The sequence below is a fragment of the Artemia franciscana genome, chromosome 6 (assembly GCF_032884065.1).
Source record: "Artemia franciscana chromosome 6, ASM3288406v1, whole genome shotgun sequence".
NCBI classification, from domain to species: domain Eukaryota; kingdom Metazoa; phylum Arthropoda; class Branchiopoda; order Anostraca; family Artemiidae; genus Artemia; species Artemia franciscana.
Genome location: NC_088868.1, coordinates 35,617,699 through 35,642,593, shown reverse-complemented (window position 1 = coordinate 35,642,593; position 24,895 = coordinate 35,617,699). Strand labels below are relative to the sequence as shown.

Below are 24,895 nucleotides of genomic sequence, written 5' to 3'. Positions count from 1 at the left end.
CATTACGTCTGCCAAATTTTATCATCCTAGCTAATCTGGAGGTGCCTAAACTAGCAAAACCGGGACAGACAGACCGACTGACGGACAGAACTTGCAATCGCTATATGTCACTTGGTAAATACCAAGTGCCATAAAAATAAGACTTTATTCAAATATTTCAAAAAACTATAAGCTCCAGTGGTATTTTCTGTTCCTCTCGATAGCCTGTCGAGGCATCCAAAGGATTTTTCCCCGTTTAGAGCAAAACTTGGTTTCGAGTCAAGATGTACACAGAGAAAGGGGGGAGAGGAAGCCTTTAGGCTTGGTTACAACAAATAAGTCTTAACATTTCCCCTTTAATTGCCAGTAATATAGGGCAAATTACAAAATAATTATATAAAAAAATATAGGCCCTACATTTTCATTAAATTTGATTCTTTTGTTTTCATGTGGGTCCTCCAAATACTGCCCCCTTCCGTAAATTAATTACCGCAAAAACTTACCAGACTCAATTATTTCATTTTGTGTCAGTTACCAATATTTTGCCGAAGACATTCGAGAAGCAACGAACTTGCCAATGATTTTGTTCAGTTGCAGAAAAAAGAAATACAACTAACACACCAGACCGTCAAGCGCTCCTGACTATAAAATAGCTTTTTGGCCCTATCCTTAAAATACTTTATTAACAAAAATATAAGAAGTGTGGCTAGCAGTTTTAAGCTCCGTTTATTTTTTTTCTCTTTTGAGACAATATCTAACTTATGTTATGGTCCTTAACGCTCCCTCCGACAAATTTCCGCGTAAATTTAAAAATATTTCAACGAATATGAGAAACTGAAACGCAATCCGTATAACCAATTTTGAGTCAAAGATGGGAAATGATGCTTTAAAATGATGTTTTACAAGAGATTTTCACATCTTGTCAAATCATGATTCTAGCTCTAAATCATGATTCTTCTGATGATCATAAGATCATGATCATGAGACTTTAATGATTCTTCTGATAATCCTGATCATGAGATTTCTAAATCATGATGCTAGCTCTAGAGCTGAACTTAGAACCTGACATGTGACTCGTGAACTTGAACAAAGATTCTGAACAAAGACTCAAAGGCTCTATTAGAGCTTGTGATAGCCTTTTGAAAATAAATATCTTCAAAAATAAATATCTTGTAAAATAAATAAATTATTTTCTAGATCTGTAATTTTGTAATAATAATATATCTATTATTTATAACAATTCTACAAATTATTTTATAATAATAAAATAATTATTATCTTATCTACATAGAATGAATTCTATTTTTGAAATTTTGCAGTATCATAAATGAAACCCAATTAATAATGGCATTTTACTCAGATAAGTTAATGCCGACAATGGAAGGATGGCCGACTTTCAAATACGTCGTGTTTTCAGTTGGTAATCGTGCTAATATTTAACTGGCCACTCTACTTATTCAGCTTCACTTTCCATTGAATATTAACACCTGGCACCTTTGTGCCTTTAAAAAATGGCGTGTTGTGTTTTAGAACACCACCTTAGGACAACAGGGTTACACATTTATTTCATTTTTGTACTATAGTGGTAAGCAGGGGTCACTTTACTTTTGTATTAAAGAGATGGTTGCACAGGTCATTAGGCTTATTGTCTATTTTTTTTTGTAGTGTTGGTTCTTTTGAAATAAAGAATGTTTCATTCTAGAAAAAAAAAAAACAAAAAAAAAACAAAGGACCCAATCTGCAGATGCTAGATTTTTTTTATTAAGTTCCAGAGACTCTGCAGCTCTACATTCCTACACGTTCTAAATTTCTGCACGTTCAATGTTGTGGACACGTTTAATCTGGCAGAGCTCATTAGAACAGTAAAAATCATACCTGAATCTCACCCGTCTTACAGCTTCTGTTGCAGTCAATGTGTATATTTGTTTTTAGTATCTAGAACTGGACAGAAACTGTCTTACCTTTGGAATCCCCGGAGGGATGTTATATACAACTATTTAAGTTGGATTGTGAGTTAGAGTCCAATGTGCAGATTTTATTGGAGCATCAAGAAGGGACTTCAAATTTTAAATTTTCTCTGCAGACTTGTCATCTTGGGTAGCTACAAGCAATGGCCCAAATTGGTTGATGTTTAACGAGAACATAGATTAATTTTACAATTGCTATTTTAATATGAACTTTTTTTACCTCAAAGGGGGTTTAAGGTGATATTTTTGGATAGATGTCCAGGTTTGGCCCCAATTGGTTGATGTTTAATGAGAACATGGATTTTACTAATTTTACAATTGCTATTTTAATAAGAGCTTTTTTACCTCAAAGAGGGTTTAAGGTGATATTTTTGGATAGATGTCCAGGTTTGGCCCCAATTGGTTGATGTTTAATGAGAACATGGATTTTACTAATTTTACAATTGCTATTTTAATAAGAGCTTTTTTACCTCAAAGAGGGTTTAAGGTGATATTTTTGGATAGATGTCCAGGTTTGGCCCAAATTGGTTGATGTTTAATGAGAACATAGATTTTATTAATTTTAATTGTTATTTTTTTATGAGCTTTTTTTATCTCAAAGGTGGTTTAAGGTGATATTTTTGCATAGTTGTCCAGGTTTGGTAATGGGATATTTGTTGTGTGTGTGGTAAATTATATGTGATTGGTGAGAATATTTTTTCTTTTCTTTGGAGCTCCTTTGAAGGGCCTCTGCAAAATCAAATTTATCATATTGTCACAATTGCACCCACCTCAATCATTGAGTATATGAAAACTCCTGGATATGGAACCATACAAGTGTTAAAACACTCCTTGGGGCTAAATGTTTAACAACAAATGTGAAATTCATTTTTGTATATTTGTTTAGTTTTTAATATCTAATAGGGTTTAAATTTTCTGGGTTTTTTTTCAGCATATAGCTTCTTGATTTGTTCTTCTAGGGGTAAAGGGCTAGAAGGTGCTAACAAACATAAATGTAATTCTTTTTTTTACCGTCGTTCTGCTTTTAATTTGTAATATTGTTCAAATTCTCAGTGTTTTTTTATTTTCTTTTGTTTTTTTCAGGTATCTACCTTCTTCATTTGTTCGTTTAAAGTTTCAATTATCCTAACTTGTTGTTTATACAAGCGAGATATTCGCGGTACGTATATAATTTTTAATTTTGCTGTCCAAAAGTCACATTCTTGACTATTCTTATTTTGAATCAAGTTAGTTTTGTTGCCATTTGAGTCGAAGAGCTTGACAAAATGAAATATCGCACTAGTAATCTATCTTGTTAAACGAGCAATAATTATTTATATATATATATCTTCTATATATATAAAAATAAGTTGTCTGTCTGTGGATGGATGGATGGATGTGTCAGGTGACGTCACCTGAAAAAACTGGATTAGGTGACGTCAAAACTGAAAAAACTAAAAAAAGGCAAAAACTACAAAAAAAACTAAAAACTAATAAAAAAAATAAAAAAGCTAAAAAACTAAAAAAACTATAAAGGTAAAAACCAATAAAAAACTAAAAAAAAAACTGAAAAAACTAAAAAAAGGCAAAAACTACAAAAAAAAACTAAAAACTAATAAAAAAAGTAAAAAAGCTAAAAAACTAAAAAAACTAAAAAAACTAAAAAAAGGTAAAAAACTAAAAAAAATAAAAAATAAAAAAAAACTAAAAAAAAGGAAAAAACTGAAAAATAAGCTAAAATAAAGGTAAAAACCAATAAAAAACTAAAAAAAAAAGGAAAAAACTAATAAATGACGACACTCAAAGAGAAAGCGACCAGGACAAAAGGAATGTTCGATTAGCAATCAACAAAGCACCGGGACACAGGGAGTATAAATGACGACCAGGACATAAGTAAAAAAAAAAAAACTATCTATATATATAAAAATAAGTTGTCTGTGGATCTGTGGATCGTGGATCAGGTGACGTCACCTGAAAAAACTGGATCAGGTGACGTCAAAACTGAAAAAACTAAAAAAAGGCAAAAACTACAAAAAAAACTAAAAACTAATAAAAAAAATAAAAAAGCTAAAAAACTAAATAAACTAAAAAAAGGCAAAAACTACAAAAAAAACTAAAAACTAATAAAAAAGCTAAAAAACTAAAAAAACTAAAAAAAAGGCAAAAACTACAAAAAAACTAAAAACTAATAAAAAAAATAAAAAAGCTAAAAAACTAAAAAAACTAAAAAAACTAAAAAAAGGTAAAAAACTAAAAAAACTAAAAACTAAAAAAAAACTAAAAAAGGTAAAAACTAAAAGAACTAAAAAAGAAAAAAATAAATGACGACACTCAAAGAGAAAGCGACCAGGACAAAAGGAATGTTCGATTAGCAATCAACAAAGCACCGGGACACAGGGAGTATAAATGACGACCAGGACACAAGTAAAAAAAAAAATTAACAAAACTAAAAAGAAGGTAAAAACTACAAAAAAACTAAAAAGAAAAAAAAACTAAAAACTAATAAAAAAACTAAAAAATCTAAAAATCTAAATAAACTAAAAAAGAAAAAAAAAAGGAAAAAAATAAAGGAGAAAAACAAAACTAAAAAACGAATGTATATACAGACCGGTACACCGGGATACAAATGACGACCGGGACACAGGGAATATAAATGACGACCGGGACACAGGGACACAACTACAACGGGGACACCGGGGGAAACAGGGGGATATAAATGACGACCGGGACAAAAAAACTAAAAAGAAAAAAAAAACTAAAAACTAATAAAAAAACTAAAAAATCTAAAAATCTAAATAAGCTAAAAAAGAAAAAAAAAGGAAAAAAATAAAGGAGAAAAACAAAACTAAAAAACGAATGTATATACAGACCGGGACACCGGGATACAAATGACGACCGGGACCCTGGACACAGGGAATATAAATGACGACCGGGACACAGGGACACAACTACAACGGGGACACCGGGGGAAACAGGGGGATGTAAATGACGACCGGGACACCGGGACAGGGAATGGTCGATTAGCAATCACCATCAACAAAGCTCAAGGGCAATCATTAGAATCATGAGGTATAGATCTGAATACAGATTGTTTTCCCATGGACCATTATATGTTGCATGTTCAAGAGTCGGTAAACCTGACAATCTATTTATATGCAAAGACAATGGGACAGCAAAGAATGTTGTATATTCGCAAGTTTTACGTAGTTAAAACCATATATATATATCTATCTATATTCACAGGTGGGACATAGGGACACAACTACAATGGCGCGTAACTATTATGGCGCGTAACGACTTACGCGCGGGGGGGGGTTGGGGGGGGGCGAAGCGCCCCCACCAACTAGGTGTTGGGGTGGCGCGAAGCGCCACCCCAACAGCTAGTATATATATATATATATATATATATATATATATATATATATATATATATATATATATATATATAGTTTTTCTAGAAAACAGTATAACTATTTTTTTTAATAGAAATAGTAGCATTTCCAGTTGTGAAAAGATTAAAGGAGGCTACGATAATGTGAAAATTCGTTTCTTCTTCCCAGCCCGCTTAATATTTTCATAAATCATCTGCTGGTTGAAATTATGGACCTCTGAAGGTTCAGTATCAGTAGAAAGAGTTTCTAAAAGCAATTTTTTTGTTGAAAATCAGTTGCTGCTGAAGTTTTAGAGAAAGACATTCTTTCATCTTGGTATATCTTTTTTTATAGATGGCAGGATCCGTGCTGTTTGTATGAACTGCAAAGTTTCTAGAATTTTTTTCAATAATGACACAATAATTTGAAGATTACACGGCATTTAGCGCATTTACCCGATTTTTCAAAAACTGAAAAAAATTTTAGTGGAAAATTATGAATTTCTTAGAAAAACTGGAAAAGAAGGAACATGTGGCAATAAAAGTTCTCCCCTTGCAAAGTACGTTAACTGGGATTATTTTGTATATTACGAATTAATATTTGTTTTATTAACATGTTTCCTTATGTAGTGGACTAAACCTGGACTTACACCCAAAATCTAATAACGAAAGGATAAACCATGATACAAAAATACGAAAAACTAGTTAGTTACATTTGACAACAGTTTTCGTACGTAAAAGTCAAATGTAATCAGTCAGTTCCTTCACAGAGACACCTCCATCTTCAAAAGAAAGACATGCATTTTTAAGTTGTTTGGTGCTCGATATTTTTAGCTTACCTTGTATTGATTTTTCACTCAGTTCTATTTCTTTTTTAAGTTATTATTTAAAAACTGGATTTAAAATTTTTCCAACTATATATTTAGTCGTGTAAGTTTATATTTAAGATTTTAAACGATTAGATTAAATTTCACTGTCCTTGGTACTTCAAAACAGAAAGAGATACCGAGCTTATCTTAAAAACATTTTTATTAAAAGAATTTTTTTTTACATTTTTACATTTTTAAACATTATTATTAAAACATTATTTTTTTTATTATTATATATATTTTTATATATATTATATATTATATATATTCGTATATATTATATATATTTGTATATATATATATATATTTGTATATATATATATATATATATATATATATATATATATATATATATATATATATATATATATATATATATATATTTATTATATATATTATATATATTTTTATTATATATATTTTTTTTTTTCATGATTTTTTTTTACATTTTTAAACATTATTATTAAAACATTATTTATAAAAGAGCGACTTACTTGAAGAGTGCTTTAAGATCACCTTTGATGGCAGCTATGAGTATTGGTGTGCCAAGACACGCTGGCACTAGGTAAAGAAGAGCAGGCTGAGCATGTTTGAACACGTGCATGACGAATATGGTCAGGAACAGTCCGGCAATGTAGGCAAAAAAGGTGGCGTTGAAATATGTTTTTCTACCTCGGTTCAAACTGAAAATAGAAATAAGTGGTAAAATGTAGGCAAAAAAGGTGCCATTGAAATGTGTTTCTACCTCGGTTCAAACTGAAAATAAAAACATGAGGTGTGACATAGGCAAAAAAGATGACGTTGAAATATGTGTTTCTACATCGGTTCAAACCGAAAATAGAAATATATGGTATTAACTGTGGATAAATTAATACTAAGAATGGGAAGAGATCAGTAATTTACTACTTCCCCCTAGAGGAGACACGTCGACAAAAACGAAATACATTTTATTTGTGGCATCTTGCTTTCTCTAGTTCATTTAATCGTCATGACGTCAAAAATGAGAACATCATCACGTTACAGGGCTAAGTGTGGCCTGGATGAAAAAATATATTACCACTGTTTGCTTCTCTGAAAAACTTCAAAAGTTCCAAATAAGGATCAAAAGTTGTTATCACGTTTGTTCCATTATGGCATGGATGGGGCGATACTATAAATCAGGCACAAAAGCCGCTAGGCACCTTTGATAAAAATGATAAAGCACTGTTACTCGACCGTTGCTGCAACTCATCATCGAAACCCCATTTTTCATAGGCTTTCATTCTGAAGTGGGGCCAATAGGGGTTCAGGAGGTTTTGTAGAAATCTCCTGAAAGCGAGCTTCCAGATTTGGGAATGTCCCTCATGCAAGATTTGTACAGAGGGATGATGGAGTTAGGAAGTTCTTATAAGCAATAATTAGGCCCAAATTTCTAGAGTATCTTAGTTTTCTAGATTTCTGAAGAACGAAGGAAACTCGATATTGAAGTATAGATTATGAGAAATATACATCTACAATCGATAAAGCATAAGAATCTACCCAAGAAAATATTGTAATCCAAATTATCATTTTTGGTCCTTACCATACCTTAGTCCTTAAAATGATTTTGTTTTTGCAATCCCTTGCTCCCTCTTCCCCTCAAACCAAGAATTCCGTGGACGATTTAAGCTTCCTCTCGTCCATTTTCAGTCTTTGTCACGCTTATGTAAATGCTCAAGAATAGAATTAATAAAATTTAAAAAGTTAGCGAAAATAGTTTGAAAGCATTTCTTACCTATTGTCAAATCGCAAGAGAAGAGCGATAAATATTCCAGGGATAACAATGTCTCCAAGTCCCAACATGGCAAAATTACTTGCTGAAAGGCCGTTTTCTAGCAAGTCCGAAGGGAAAATCACTGAAAAATGGGAAATAAATAAATAAAACATACTATAAAACGAACGAATATTATAAAGAATTCGGCGAAATCTATATTCAATTAAAAACTAGTATATTGAATCTTAATTCCAATTTTAATGTAAGGAATTCTTCAATGAATTTCATTTGTGGTTGGGCCGTGGATTATACGGCTGAATATTAGCTTTTGAAAGTGAAACAATCTTAGCCCTAGTAATGCTACCACTGTGGCACTGAGCCACCTTAGGCCAATACAGCTGTGGACACTACCCCGACATACTAGAAGCTTCATTTTTTACCTCTCCCACGAAGCACCCATTGGTTTTAAATCCTTTCTTCTTACCTCTTTCCATCCACGTAGATATGTGTTCGAAATATCCAGTTAAATAATTTTATATCTATTCACTGTCAATAAAAAGGTATCATCCCTATGAGTTTTACTGCTGATGATGAACACTGTATATGTGTTCGAAATATCCAGTTAAATAATTTTATATCTATTCACTGTCAATAAAAAGGTATCATCCCTATGAGTTTTACTGCTGATGATGAACACTGTATATGTGTTCGAAATATCCAGTTAAATAATTTTATATCCATTCACTGTCAATAAAAAGGTATCATCCCTATTTTGAACTGTTTTACTCTCTTTCCATCCATTTTGAGGATGCCGTTCTTTTCGTTTTGGCGAAATTTTGGCCAAATTTTGGCAACCTAGCATCAGTAAAACACGACATTAACATCTTAACCTTTCTTAACATGTTTACCGTAACCATATGACCTTAGAAACTGAGGTCGAACCGGCATTTTTTGTATAACTTATTATTTACTAAACGGTCGGTCAAACTAGTAACTCAAACTCACATTAGATGATTCCGTTGAATATAATCTAATATATTTCTCTCAATCTTCTAAAGAATCTATGCTTTATCACCTAGACCCCCACCATCTTATTTTAGCTTGTAGACTTATTCTCCTATCCCTCAATAAAAGAAAGAACTTTGAAAAAAAACAAAGAAAAAAAATTTAAATGTTCAAGTGAAAGTCAACAAAGATTGAGTCGGGCACTTTATTTTTATTCTTTTATACACTAAGTTCAGTTACATATTAAAACCATTAGTAAATACAAAGATAACAATCATTTAAAATATAAGAATAATTCTGACATGAATATTAACTAGGAGCTGAGTTTTGACCAGTGAAATATTTTCTTTTTTAGCACTGGGAAAATGTGAAGTTGAAGTTGGGAAAGTGTGAAGTTAGGCACAGTTCTTATTTTTGCTGTGAACATGCTACCTGCTCCAGCATTGTCCTCAATTAGAAATGAAATAGTTTGGGTAAGATTTTCAACTTAGAATCATGTTTAGTGAAGGCTAAAACATGTGATAGTAAGGAGTTGTGTGGGAACTTAGTGGTGAACTCTTAAATCTAGAAAAGAAAGAAACTTTTCCAGAAAATCTAGAAAAAAAAGGACTAAACTTTTTCAAAAAAGAGAAAGAAAAGGCAAGACAGAGCTGTTTGAGACCCAGGGTAGCTATGTAAGAAAAGTCATTACTAGCATTTCTTTTTTCGGTTAGGCAGTTTTTTCACAGTCTAGCAGTTTTCCGGGTATTTTTCTCACAACTGGTTACAACCTTGGTTCCATTATAATTTAAATGTGGGTTCACAGAAAACCACCCTCATTCTACTTACAAAAGTAAGACAAGTTATACTGTTTATTCTGTCTACCATATATGCAAATAATTTCTTAGATCATACTGTTTTTCATATCTAGTAGGGAAGAAAAAACTTGCAGGAGGAGGTAGTACTTCTCCCTCCACCCCAACAGGGCTTTTACCCCCCATCACCAATTTTCATTTTTGCGTCTCCTCCCCCCACGCTAGATTTTACGTTTCTTGGTGTTTTTATTTAAAAACTGAGACAAGAAAAAACACAACAAAATACCCCCTAAATTTTTTTTAATACATTTGACATTCTCTTCCCTAATTTCCTTGAATTGACACCACTATCCCTCACTCTGATTCTTAGAACTGCATTAGAATTTTGCGACAACACAACAGCAACTCTGTTAACCCTGGGTAGCAATCACAAATGCAAGAGAGACAATGTTTGGTATTTGTTTAGTAGATGCACGATTTAATGTATTTTTCCACGATATCTGCGGTTTTTTTCTTGCTGCTGGTTATAGCCGTGTTTCCAAGAAAATTTATTTGTGAATTTGAGGGAAGGCGGAAGGCACATATTCTATCTGTCATAGATGCAAATAATTTCTTAGATCTCATTGCCTTTAAATTAACAAATGAAATGACAGTATATAGATATACACTTAAATCAACTAATTAACAAGACTTAATTAATTAAGTTAACGTTAATAAGACTTAAATTAACTTGTCTTTTTAGATAGAATAATGGGAGACCAGATTTTGTGAAAGGGTTTTAAATTGCAAATACATGATAAAAAGTACATATTCTCGTATAATGGCACAGTTTGGATTTAAGTCCCATTTTCAGAGTTCTGTTACTCTTAGCATGAGTTGTTTTTTACTTACAGTTTATTATCACAAACTGTTTGAAAACCTCTTCATATGAATTTCCAGAGTCAATTTCAGTTTAATCGAATCGGTTAAATTTCAATTGAATTCTAATTTTACAAGTCACAGACGATTTGAAAATTGATGAGCTTAATTTTTTAAACTTCTTTTTTAATTTAAAAAAAAATCTGATTTTTTTAAAAAAAATTTAAACTTCTTGTTTTTTACTAAAATAGACTTACAATAACATTTACCTTTGAAAACAGGGATTCTCCAGCGGAAGGCTTCCACATTGAGTTTGTTTGACTTTAGCGTAAAAAGGAAGGAATTTTGAGGAGGCAACCTCCCCTCATATACAAAATAATTTCTGTTCGGTCTAAGATTCTCTCTTAGAAAAATATTTGTAATGTTATATTTCGAGCAACGCTTCCGAACTTGACATGAATCATAGTTTTTTGGAAATTGTTTTAAAGGAGCGAAAACCCTAGAACTTTAGGGGTGACTTTAGTCATCTGACTTTTTGAAAAGTAATGGTCGATTTTGCTAAAAGTAAACAACGATTTCGCTATTATTTTTTATTTTTAAATTATTCGAAAAATCACTACTGACTAGTTAAATATGAAAAATGATAACATAAAAAACACAAAACACATAATAAGGAATAGCAACGAACGGAACGAAATTAAGGAGCAGTAGAGAACAAAAACACAGTATCATTTTTATACAGCTCTGAAAAAGTTGTGGCAGCTCTCCCTCTCACGGAGACTATCTAACTCCCAAGCCTTTCATCACAAAAAGATTACAAAAGATTTATAGTTTGAATATCCCTGATTTATCCGGTATAGTTACAAGAATTTTTTCGAACTAGCGAGAAAACGAACGCTCTCCTAGATTAAAAATGAACAGCACGCTAAGAATTAAGTTCTAAGATTGGTTTCGCGCATTGATTTCCTTTTTTGTATAATTAGTATTTTTGGTATTTTTAATTTGGGCTTATAACTACAAGTTCACCCCCTGGAAACTTCCCTCCCTATAGAAAATATCCCCGTAGAAAAACCCCGAGCCACAAATTGGAAACGAAAGTCCAAGGTAATGACTTTTTTTTTAATTCAAGAACTTTTTTCTGATTAAACTTAACAGGATGTGACTTCAAGACACTTTGCAGTAACATGAGGCATCAATTAAATCATTGTTCATTTATTCATATATATATATATATATATATATATATATATATATATATATATATATATACTATACATATATATATATATATATATATATATATATATATATATATACTATACATATATTTATATATATATATATATATATATATATATATATATATATATATATATATATATATATATATATATATATATATATATATATATATATATATATATATATATATATATATATATATATATATATATATATATATCATATATATATATATATATATATATATATATATATATATATATATATATATATATGTTCATTTACATATATATATTATATTACTATTCATAATAATATAACAAACATAATAATATAATAATCATAATAATAATATCATCATATGTTTGTCCATTTATATATATTATTAAGCTTAACGATTTTTTGGTAAACTTACCTACAAGCGCAATTATTTCACTGTTGTTATGACAGATTAGGTTATTTATAATATAATAATTCGTGACAATAATGTAATAGTTACAAATTACGCTTAATTCAGTCATTTTTCAGATTTTTTTTTCACAGTATCATTGGATAATTACAAAATTCATCAAAAAGGAACTTACATTTAATTGGTGCTTCAAAGGATTTGGCAACTGTTACCATCACGTTGGTTCCAAAAACCCAGAAAACGTCATAAATGAATAGGCCAGAGAGAAGAGTGCAACCAGTCAAAACAGAGTTCAAGTGAAGTAATTCAACCCCATTAACGGCGAAAGCAAATGCAAAAATATTATTTGCTATCCAATGCTAAAATTATTTAAGAAGCGAAAAAATAAGTATTATAGTGAACTTGCTGTATGTATTCAGTAAGTGTCCGTAGCATAGACAATCATAATTATGAAAACAATCACGTGATAATATACAACTGGAGACAGTTCCTCCTAAGCAATTTTATGTATTTTTTGTCTGTTAGTACAGTTAAAAGACGTTTAAGCCTTGAATAAACTGCAACACAAATGATTTTTACACCATTCGATAGAAAAAACCTACTTATTAGCCTATCCAAAACCGGCTTCCAAAGTCACGGCGAAATGGGTTAAATTTACCCTGTAAGTACTAAGGATGGCGCAAAAAACAAAAAAGGTTATTTCGCGATAATACTCAGGCATATCTTCTACAGAGTTATCAAGGTCGTGAAAAACAAAAAATGAAAGTAAAAAGGATTTATTCGTATTACAACGTTATTTTTTAAATCATTCTTGTTTCAAGTTAGTGGGGGTAAGTCCAAAAATCAACGAAAAATCCTATTTTAGTCAGTAAAAATTACCTTTCAGAATTTACAAGCATTAATACATGCGTGTACATCTCATATGTAATAAGGCAGTATGAAGACTGCATCGGTCAGACAATGTCGTGAGAAGACCCAATGACCGAACAATCAAGCAACTGCTTCTTGCAACTCCTTTGCCAGATTGGCGCAGGTGTCCTGGTGGTCAATTGAAAAATTGGCGGCCAACTGTTAAAAACAACCTCGATACCATTAGTGGATTTCGGAAGTTTGGCAGAAAGTGGGAGAGCGCATGGTTCCGGTTTGCTGAAGAGCTGGCACAATATTGCGACAAATGGGGGAATACCATACGGAGTCTTTTAGATGCCAGGTGAGGCGTTCACGTTTGGTCGTGCAGCAAATAAAAGTAAGTAAGTAAAGAGAATATCTTATTATCAAAACTGCATAAAGCCAGTGGGTTATATTAAAAGGTGATACATTAACAGAGCTTGTCAAGTATATTATACCATTTTGTGTCATGACTCGGGGCTCGAGTTTAAATTTTAAGATTTTTTCTTATTTTTTTTTGGTGGGGGGAGGGAAGACAAAATTTTTCATTTAAGGGAAGCGGAAAAAATGAGCTTTGTCTGGTCCTCAAAAAAGAGAATACACGACGGTTTATTTTTTAACTGTCGTCCAACCAACTCTTCTGACAGGTAAACACATAAAAAAGTAAAAATTCATTAAATATCAGCAACAAAATAAAAGATCATCAATTTTTCTGGTTACTGCAACATCTGTGCTTCCTAATTAGATTGATCTCTCTGTGAGTATATTGTTTTCCACTGTCCTTATGTTTTTTACAAATGCGAATATTTTTCAATGTTCTCTAAATTGCATATTATTGCAATTACACTAGATAGTAAAGTCATATTAAATTATTAATTTTTTTATCGAATACAATAAAACTGTACTTATTTTAATAACAGAGATTAAAAAACTGTCTTTCTTGACACGAGCATAGCTCGGCCTCATGGTACTAATACATAAGCCTACATGTTTTGTAAATTATTAAAATATATTGTCATTGTTGAAAAAAAACCAAAAACTGTATTGGCTATTTTAAAATACAAACTAGCTGCGTATTTTTTAGACAATGCCTAGTAACAAGTAGCCGTTAACAAGCCTAGTAACATTTGGCTGTTATAAAATGCAAAATAATATAATTCTAATAAAGGTGAAAGGTGAATTATTCCCCCATCTTCTCATGTCTAACATTGCATTGAAATATAATATTTGCCCTTTTAACTCATGCGATACCCAGAAGAACTAAATACTCCGTTACTAAGAAGAAGTTGGCTGGTGCTTGATATTAATCAAGCGTCTCAGTTTGAACCCATTCTCAATGTATTGCTACAGGAAGAAATACCTAATACTCAAGCCTAAATACCTAAAATACTATTACCCTCAAGTGCCACTGCTCCATGGCAAAAAAACATAATACCTTCATTGCAATCCCACTGAGATCCTATAGAAGAGACACATCACCAGTGATTACATTGTTGCTGCAAGTGTAAGATCCCTGATCCCTGATCAGGGTAAATCAGGATTGATCCCTGATTTACTCCTTGTCTTAAATGGTTGAAATTAAATCCCAGTTCTATAGCCAGTTTAATAAAGAGGTCGAAGAACCAGCTTTTTTTGTTTCATGGACCTCTTGATGAAGAAGAAGAAGAAAAAGTACTGTCAAAATGTTTCTGTAATTTTTCTACCAGCAAAACATCTAGGACAATCTTGGTAGGTATTTCCTACCTTTTAGTTCTGGTTGCAAAAATCAGGGATATCTGAATCTGCTAAAAAGTGGTTCTAGACTCAACTACAAACAAACATAAACTTAATATTGAAATTACCCTACCACTAACAAATCTAGGACTATTTTGGTAGGTGTTTCCCACCTTTCAATTCTGGTTGGATTATTTAGGTAAATAATAAACTAGTTTTAAACTCAACTATTAACAAACATAAACTGAATATTGAAATTACATTCCCAATGTATTGTTGTGTCAAAACATTTTGAAATTTCTCTACCAACAACACACCTAGGAAAATTTTGATAAGCGTTTGCCATATTTCATTTCTAGTTTTATAAATCAGGTATACCTATAATACGAACAACTGAAACTCAGTTGTAGACTCGACTAATAACAACTGCAGACTGTATATTGAAATTAATCAACCATGTCAATTCGAAAAACCGTCGCATTGAACTGTAACTATTAACAATAAAAAACGCTCTGCTCAGGTATGTATGTACACATGCGTGCACATAGTAAAAACCAAAGCGTGATGACAAGATTTTCCAGAGGAAAAGGAAAAGCTTCTAATTCATAAGGACATTTTCTAAGAGGACGCTTCAAAAAGCGCATTTTTAACCCCAAATATCAAAAAGTTTGCATATCATGTTTCCCAGACCAACTGACTTGGAGGTGGAAAGGGAAAGAGACGTCCTCTGACGAATATTACGTTATAACGAAAAACTTGGCATTTATGAATAGGTATACATCAGTCCAACTCTTTGGAAGGAAGGGTTAATTCATGGGGTAACTAATATGCATCAGGTTATGGTACCTAGTTGCTACCAAGTACCACCGACTAGGTTGCTAAGTTGCTACTTAGCAACAGACTAAGGTACAGACAGAGCTGCTACTTGTTCCTCTCCAGCAACTGAAACGTCAGTTCGACCCTCTATGCACCCACAATGACTGAAAGAGGACTTTCATTTGTTTTTAGGAATATGCCTCAGAAAAAAAGCTTTGATTTTAAACTAACTTGAAGCTATTCTATAAAAGTGTTTGAGCAGTCACCCCCACATCATCATCTCAGGCTTGCAAGCATAAACAATTACTTTTAAATATTATGTTTATTTCATTACGAAAGGCACTAGATGCAGTAAGTTCCTTTCAAATGGCCTCTTAAACTGATCTCTGTGATATTCCAGTGCCCTGCTAGTGCAGTGATGAAAAAAAGAAGGAAAACTAAGAATACATCAATGCAACCCACGCAAAAAAGTAATTTTCCTTATTGTTCAAGCCAGGGGCAGTAAGTTGCTTGTATCAGGTATTTGGCAATGACAAATCCAATAGTGTCCCTTTAGTTTCGATGAGACGCCATTTTTGACGAGTTTCAGGCTATTTTTTCAAAAATTCCTACAAATTGGTTTTTAAAATAACATCTTAAAATTAAGATTAATCGCGATGAGCTACCAGTCTTGAATCAGCAACAGATGGTTATTCTTTCTCACTAGCCTGTTTTTTTTACGCCTTAAATTGTTTGTTACTATGGGCCGTGGCTCGTTCTTCACTAGATTGTAGTGCAACCACGATATACATACCTTTTTCATGAGGTACCAAACTCCAATGGCTGAGGACAAGGCAGCAGTGATGATGTCAGAAGTCGAAAAATTCAAAGCGAATAGGCTTTTTGTCTTTGCGTGTTCACCTTCAATTTTTTCTGTTAAGATGATATCAAACTTTCTCAGAGGCAACAAGTTGGAAATGATACCGTAATACCTTTCCAAGGTAGGGCTAAAACATAACAAAAATAAATTATTGCGAAGGTAATAATAACAGTAAAACATAAGGAATAATAACAAAAGGTAATGTTGTAGCATACATAAGAAGACTCAAATTAAGACTTTGATCTTGAGTTACAATCTGTTAAGATGATATCAAACTTTCTCAGAGGCAACAAGTTGGAAATGATACCGTAATACCTTTCCAAGGTAGGGCTAAAACATAACAAAAATAAATTATTGCGAAGGTAATAATAACAGTAAAACATAAGGAATAATAACAAAAGATAATGTTGTAGCATACATAAGAAGACTCAAATTCAACAAGTTGGAAATGATACCGTAATACCTTTCCAAGGTAGGTCTAAAACATAACAAAAATAAATTATTGCGAAGGTAATAATAACAGTAAAACATAAGGAATAATAATAAAAGATAATGTTGTAGCACGCATAAGAAGACTCAAATTTAAGGCTTTGATCTTGAGTTACTATACAAGAAAAGGGTCCCCATACCACGTCCCTCCTCCTCCTAGCCCATTCCCTGGCAGCGCTTAAAAAAAACAACCTGACAAGTGGAAAAAATCGTTGTCTTTAGCTGATTCAGGAATGGCAGCTCTTATCTATAATAGTCTTAATAGTAAAACGTTTATTTTGAAAACGAATTTAAGAAAATTCCGAAGAATAGCCAGAAAACCCTCAAAGATGGATTCTGATCGAAACTGAAGGTATATCATTGAAATTGCCATTACCGAAACCCTATGCAAGCAACTTACAGCCCCATGGCTTGAACAACGAAAAAAAATCTCTTTTTTGCTTAGGTAGCATTGATGCCTCCCCTTTTTTTTTCCTTCCCCACTGCTAGCGGTGTACTGAAACATCATAAAGAGCTCATTTTAAAAGAAATTGTTATATCTAATGCCTCTCGTATGTACCAAAACATAATATTTAAAATAAAATTAATTTTCCAGACCAAAAAAAACTGCATCTCCATAAACAACATGATGGATGACGTTATAGTCAGAGATTTCAACCATAAATGACTTCATAGTATAATTACGAGATGGTCCAAGTTGCAAATGGGTTTCATTCTTTACTATATTCAGCTAAAAAAAAGGTGGCTTTTTCTTGTTTTATGGTCTTTATACAAGACGCTGATAAAGAGACAGGAGGCAATATCAATTGCTTTACATTTGTTTGTGCTTTAGCCTAACTACATTTTTAGTCGATCCACGTACTTAGGGTTAAGAAACAGCTAGTAGATGCCATTCACTGAGGTCTAATGGTTCACTGAGGTCGAATGGTACCAGGTTACTGAGGTCACCTGGTCTCCTTCGAGAGGTGATAGCTTCCTTCTTATTGGAGGAAAAATTATTTGTTTTGTAACATAGAAGGTTTCATTCGTATTTTAAACGGCACAGAAGGTGGAGAGATTGAGCAGGGCATTTCAAAAGCGCTGCCAGGGAATGGACTAGGAGGAGGAGGGACGTGGCATGGGGACCCTTTTCTTGGATAGTAACTCAAGATCAAAGCCTTAAATTTGAGTATTCTTATGCGTGCTACAACATTATCTTTTATTATTATTCCTTATGTTTTACTGTTATTAAGACCATATTTACTGTTATACTGTCATACAAGTTTACTGTCATACAAGATGCGGCGATAAAATAACGGGAGTGTTCGGAATAGAGGTACAAATTCGCTAAAAGAGGATGACCGCAACATGTGGAGCCTGAAGCCCTTTCTTTCGAACGCTGCACCTCCCGTGTCAGTAAATAGAATATTCTGGCCATGACCTTATAAGAGCTAGTGATTTGTTTTGCCGGAAAGTGATAAATGTAAATAAATTTGCCCGATTTTTCAAAGCACTGAATAGCTACTTCGCACCCTTGCCTAGTTTAGCTTGTGAGTGCTAGTGTTCCTAGTTTCTTGACCCGGCAATGTAAGTAACCAAAGACTTGATCCTTTTGACTTTTTTTTAGTGCAGTATTCATGCCAGTCATTGATTTATGGACTTTATTCACTTTGACTCATAGTAACGCCATCTACATTCGCCACTCTGTGGCAATTTGGACTCCTGAAAAGGCCACCAGATGGCAATGTTGTGGCGTTGCCATAAACCACCTACAGACGCACACGCAGAGGCAAGCGCGGAGGCAAAGGAGTAAGTGGCATTTTTTCCCAGTGCATATTTCAGATCTGTCGAATCAGATTAAAGACTAAATAGGAAGTTAGACTATAGTCGCTCGTAAAGCTAAGCTGTCAGATGCACTATGAAATCCCACCGACTCTGACGCCGTGGTATGTTGATTTGACTGTTTCTGCTGATTCCAGTGAAATTCCTCCTGTTGTATGTCCTTAACTCCTGTCTGCTAAATCGCAACTTTCCTCTGTTTTCTTGACTAACGCTTGATTCTTGACTAACAAGATGGACGAACTAGAAGTCTTCTTACGAGAATCCAGTATACCTATAGCAATCGTGACTGAATTTGAGATATCAGAAACTATCGGATATATCAAAGCCTATGCTTGTTTTTGACACCCGTCGTGATAGAGGCCTAAGCCACAGAGGTGGTGGTGTTGGACTGTGTTTTTGTAATGACCTCCCATCCAAAGTGCTGAGCCCCCCTCCCCGAGTGACTTTTGCCATGAAGTAGTCTGGGCTGAATGTAAGCCTTCCCAACTTCCGAAGAAGTTTTCGTGCCTGATAATGGATTCTGTCTATTATCCTGAAAGTGCCAAAAACATACAGGAGCTTGTGATTTACTTGCAATCCTGCCTTGATAAGTTTTGACGTGCATATGCTGCTCCTGCCTTTATTGTTGGAAGCGACTTTAACCAGACCATCAAACAGTAGCTATCCAATGCACTTGATCTGAAACAAGTAGTGAACACTCCCATCCATCAAAGTGGCAGTACTTTAGACCTTATATATACAAGACGCTGATAAAGAGACAGGAGGCAATATCAATTGCTTTACATTTGTTTGTGCTTTAGCCTAACTACATTTTTAGTCGATCCACGTACTTAGGGTTAAGAAAGAGCTAGTGGATGCCATTCACTGAGGTCTATCACCTGGTCTCCTTCGAGAGGTGATAGCTTCCTTCTTATTGGAGGAAAAATTATTTGTTTTGTAACATAGAAGGTTTTATTCGTATTTTTAGCGGCACAGAAGGTGGAGAGATTGAGCAGGGCATTTCAAAAGCGCTGCCAGGGAATGGACTAGGAGGAGGAGGGACGTGGCATGGGGACCCTTTTCTTGGATAGTAACTCAAGATCAAAGTCTTAAATTTGAGTCTTCTTATGCGTGCTACAACATTATCTTTTATTATTATTCCTTATGTTTTACTGTTATTAAGACCATATTTACTGTTATAAAGACCATAAAACAAGAAAAAGCCACCTTTTTTTTAGCTGAATATAGTAAAGAATGAACCCCATTTGCAACTTGGACCATCTCGTAATTATACTATGAAGTCATTTATGGTTGAAATCTCTGACTATAACGTCATCCATCATGTTGTTTATGGAGATGCAGTTTTTTTTGGTCTGAAAAATTAATTTTATTTTAAATATTATGTTTTGGTACATACGAGAGGCATTAGATATAACAATTTCTTCTAAAATGAGCTCTTAAACAGCTCTTTATGATGTTTCAGTACACCGCTAGCAGTGGGGAAGGGAAAAAAAGGGGAAGCATCAATGCTATCTAAGCAAAAAAGCGATTTTTTCTCGTTGTTCAAGCCATGGGGCTGTAAGTTGCTTGCATAGGGTTTCGGTAATGGCAATTTCAATGATATACCTTCAGTTTCGATCAGAGTCCATTTTTGAGGGTTTTCTGGCTATTCTTTGGAATTTTTTTTGAATTTGTATTCAAAATAACGTTTTACTATTAAGACTATTATAGATAAGAGCTGCCATTCCTGAATCAGCTAAAGACAACGATTTTTTCCACTTGTCAGGTTTTTTTTAACGCGTTTTTTTAATTTGTTCTCACTATGGACATTGGTTCGTCTTTTACTAGGCTGCAGTACCCAATACAATCATTCTGCTACCACCAGTACTCATTCCGCTGAATCTTAAAAAGACAATTATAATATTCAAGACGGCAAACCGCAAAGGTATTGAGTATTCAAACAAGCGATTTCATAAAGAAAACGTGGAAATGGAAAAGAATAAAATATGTTCATTCACTACCGGATCTTCTTGGGAGGGTGTAAAGAGGAAGTTTTTGAATAGATTGGGATGGAGGAGGAGGTTACGTAGCTGTCTTGGCCCCTGGCAGCTTGGTGCCACAGTGAGGTGCTAGCAATAGTAGTAGTATTTTAAGTTAACACGAACATGTCAAAATTGAAAGAAAAATTAACTTCCATTCTCCCATCCCAATCATTGACTCACACCGACTCAAATGGACTGGAACACTTTAAGTGTGAATTTCATAATCATTAAAGATAATTGCTTAAAACACGGTATTGGTGTTGGAGCCAAAATTCCCCGGTGGCAAGCTGAAATTTCTAACCCTGGGACTATAGGCAAACCCAACGATTTTTCCTTAACTTCTTATTGTAAACCTATCGTTCTATACTAATCAAATAGTTGAAATAATAACAGTTGAAAAAAATTATGTGCCTAATTATTGTTTAATTTATTTGACTTTCCCATTTACTTTCTTCATCCCTGCCAAGAACAACTTATCAACTTAACACCATACAAGACTAACTACAAAGGATACCTATTTAATTTTATTTTAACAGGATATTGCTTCAGCGATAGAAAAATATCATAATTCCTTTATGTAATTAAAATATTTTTTTTTAACTGAAAGTAAGGAGCGACATTAAAACTTAAAACGAACAGAAATTTTTCCCTATATTTAGGAGGCTGTCCCCTCCTAAACGCCTCGCTCTTTACGTCAAAGTTTTTTTGATTGTTTTAAAAGTAGAAAAGTTAAAATTAAGAATTACAAGACTCAGCACTTTGGATGGGAGGTCATTCCAAAAACACAGTCCAACACCACCGACTCTGCGGCTTAGGCCTCTATCACGACGTGTGTTAAAAATCAAGCGTAGGCTTTGATATATCCGATAGTTTGTGATATCTCAAATTCAATCACGATTGCTATAGGTACACTGGATTCTCGTAAGAAGACTTCTAGTTCGTCCATCTTGTTAGTCAAGAATCAAGCGTTAGTCAAGAAAACAGAGGAAAGTTGCGATTTAGCAGACAGGAGTTAAGGACATACAACAGGAGGAATTTCACTGGAATCAGCAGAAACAGTCAAATCAACATACCACGGCGTCAGAGTCGGTGGGATTTCATAGTGCATCTGACAGATTAGCTTTACGAGCGACTATAGTCTAACTTCCTATTTAGTCTTTAATCTGATCGACAGATCTGAAATATGCACTGGGAAAAAATGCCACTTACTCCTTTGCCTCCGCGCTTGCCTCTGCGTGTGCGTCTGTAGGTGGTTTCTGGCAAAGCCACAACATTGCCATCTGGTGGCCTTTTCAGGAGTCCAAATTGCCACAGAGTGGCGAATGTAGATGGCGTTACTATGAGTCAAAGTGAATAAAGTCCATAAATCATCGATTGTTCGATTATGACTGGCATGAATACTGCACTAAAAAAAAAGTCAAAAGGATCAAGTCTTTGGTTACTTACATTGCCGGGTCAAGAAACTAGGAACACTAGCACTCACAAGCTAAACTAGGCAAGGGTGCGAAGTCGCTATTCAGTGCTTTGAAAAATCGGGCGAATTTATTTACATTTATCACTTTCCCGGCAAAACAAATCACTAGCTCTTATAAGGTCATGGCCAGAATATTCTATTTACTGACACGGGAGGTGCAGCGTTCGAAAGAAAGGGCTTCAGGCTCCACATGTTGCGGTCATCCTCTTTTAGCGAATTTGTACCTCTATTCCGAACACTCCCGTTATTTTATCGCCGCATCTTGTATGACATCTAGACCACTAACGACCAAAGTGATCAAATACTGGAAGTGGGCATACCTGGGCCCATGATTTGCATGCTTGAAACTTGGCTATCAAAGGTCGCTCTCCAGTGTAACCAAGGCGGTATCAGAGACAGAAGACCCTCCAAAAAGCCGTGCGACGCAACTAACAAGCTGACCTCGCAAATTTCAACATCCCGTTGTAACCCATACTGGAGGATAGTTAGATTGCTGCAGTGATGAGAGATGACTTGTGACTTCTTAGATACCCTAAGCACCCTGGAGATACAGAAGGGTCTAAGCCTAAGGAATACCTAATTAGTTTTGAGACTCAACGACAACGCTATTAAGCAAGTACAAGAAACAAACAAGATTCAACTAACCTCAGTAGATGCGTTAGAGCTGAAACACCAAGGATGAAAAAGTAGAAAGTCAATAAATAGTTGATGTAAGCCTTTGAAAAAATCTGAAAAGAAAAGTTGAATAAATTTCAACAATTTGATTTAAGAGCACAGAATTGTTTTTCAATAAAAAGATTTTGGACTTAAAGGATTTAAACGAAAGAATAATAAGATTTATTTTAAGACATACATTACAGCTGCTAAACCTGCAATACTTACATACAGCGACATAACTAGGAGATAAGGGGGTAGACTTACCCCCAGACGCAGCATATGTTGGAGTGCCATCTAGGTATTGTATATACTCAGGTAATAACTAAGGCACCCTACAATCCTACCATATAGACGATATGAAATATACTATAAAGACAGGGAATTTCACTTTAACAGTGACAGTACTTCCTTGTTTTAGCAGGGACAGCTATTACATAGCTGTAATATACATGGCCAAAATATAAAATAATGTTATAAGGTTATCTAAATAGCGAACAAGACCACACCACCATTCCATTCTGCCATCAATAAAGACAATATCATAAAGAGCAAATTTTGAAGACAATGAATCGCAGACGATTTAACTAATTGAATCCATTAATTAATTAATCTATTCATTCCGACGTAACAACTTGAATTAGGTATTTTCTTCTTAGACCACGCTGCCGTTCTATGACGAACAAATAAATTTTCAAATGGGGATAATTCCATTTACTTAAACAGTAAAAAACAGGTACAGAAGTCCAGATATTTTGATCACATATACAGCGAAAGTAGAATTCATTAGTAGAATTCAACTGATGACGATCCCTGTATATGTAATCAGAATATCTGGACTTTCATACCTGTTTGCTTCACTGTCTAAATAAATGGACTTATACCCATTTGAAAATTTATTTGTTCGTATATCAATTAAATTAATTGAGCATTTCGCCCACACATCTAGTAGCCGTCCTTACCTTAGTAAAACAAAAGAAGACTCTTAGCTAAACTTTGATAAAGAAATGACGTTAGGACTCACGTTAGGAATTTTTTGTCTTTATTCTACCTTCTTGATTTGCCGAGGGAAGCTATTAGGTATAGCCGACAACCAAGATATTCAATTTTTTTTTTTGCAATTTATTGTTTTCATAGGCCTCTACTCATTTATCTTTTTTTATTATTATTATTATTGGTAGTATTTAAACAGTGGCTGACTTCAGATTATTACTATATTTCCAAACATAATAACATTGATATCTTAAATTCAAAAATTTAGGTTGGATTAAATAGTAACTTCTGAAAGTTACTATATATTCTAAATATCTATAGAAACTTAACTTAATCTTCCTAGATTAAATCACAAACACTCCTAAAAGTTGCAGCTGAATTCGCAATCATTGTCTCCGAGATGACAGACATGTCATTTTGATAGTCTGGGTCTGGATGCATGGTTCTACTCAATTTACTTCTATCTAACTCCTTAGGCCAAACTTGAAATTCAGTTTGGTCACTCAATACCCCTAAAAATGTCAAACTCGTCTTCCAACTTGAACCTGACGGAAAACAGTTTATCTATAAGCTTAGTACATCTATAATCTATATCCTTAGATTTTTTATCATATCTATAATCAAATAATCGATAATCTTAGATAATTTCGATAATCTTAGTACACATGATTTCTGTGGTTCTAGATAGCTACTTCACTGGGAATAGATTTCAGTCGAACAGGGGCTAATAGCGCCAACAATTTTGAATTGGTTAAAGACTTTTTTTCACCCTTCCCCTCAGCCCACGATCAAAAAACAAGATTTGACGTTCTCCAGACCACCGCCTTAAAAAATTCCTGAAAGTTTCAGTTTGATCACAAAGGTCATTCCTTAAATATTGCAAATATTCAATAATTAAGGTGGAAATTAGACTTTAGTCCAATAGGAAGCAAACTGACTTAATTTTAGTGCATAATACGGAAT

The 24,895-nt window shown here is 33.6% G+C and overlaps 1 protein-coding gene across 1 annotated transcript in view; it reads right to left on the bottom strand.

Annotated features, from left to right (window-relative positions):
* The window catches only part of LOC136028358 (minor histocompatibility antigen H13-like), a 45,439-nt gene that overhangs the window by 2,342 nt on the left and 18,202 nt on the right, over window positions 1-24,895 (bottom strand). Inside the window, exons 4-8 of the mRNA XM_065706144.1 lie at window positions 22,931-23,013; window positions 16,415-16,607; window positions 12,380-12,563; window positions 7,918-8,038; window positions 6,659-6,847 (exon numbers count right to left, since the gene is read on the bottom strand). Of these exons, the coding sequence (XP_065562216.1) occupies window positions 6,659-6,847; window positions 7,918-8,038; window positions 12,380-12,563; window positions 16,415-16,607; window positions 22,931-23,013 (770 nt within the window). The remainder of the gene's footprint in view (window positions 1-6,658; window positions 6,848-7,917; window positions 8,039-12,379; window positions 12,564-16,414; window positions 16,608-22,930; window positions 23,014-24,895) is intronic.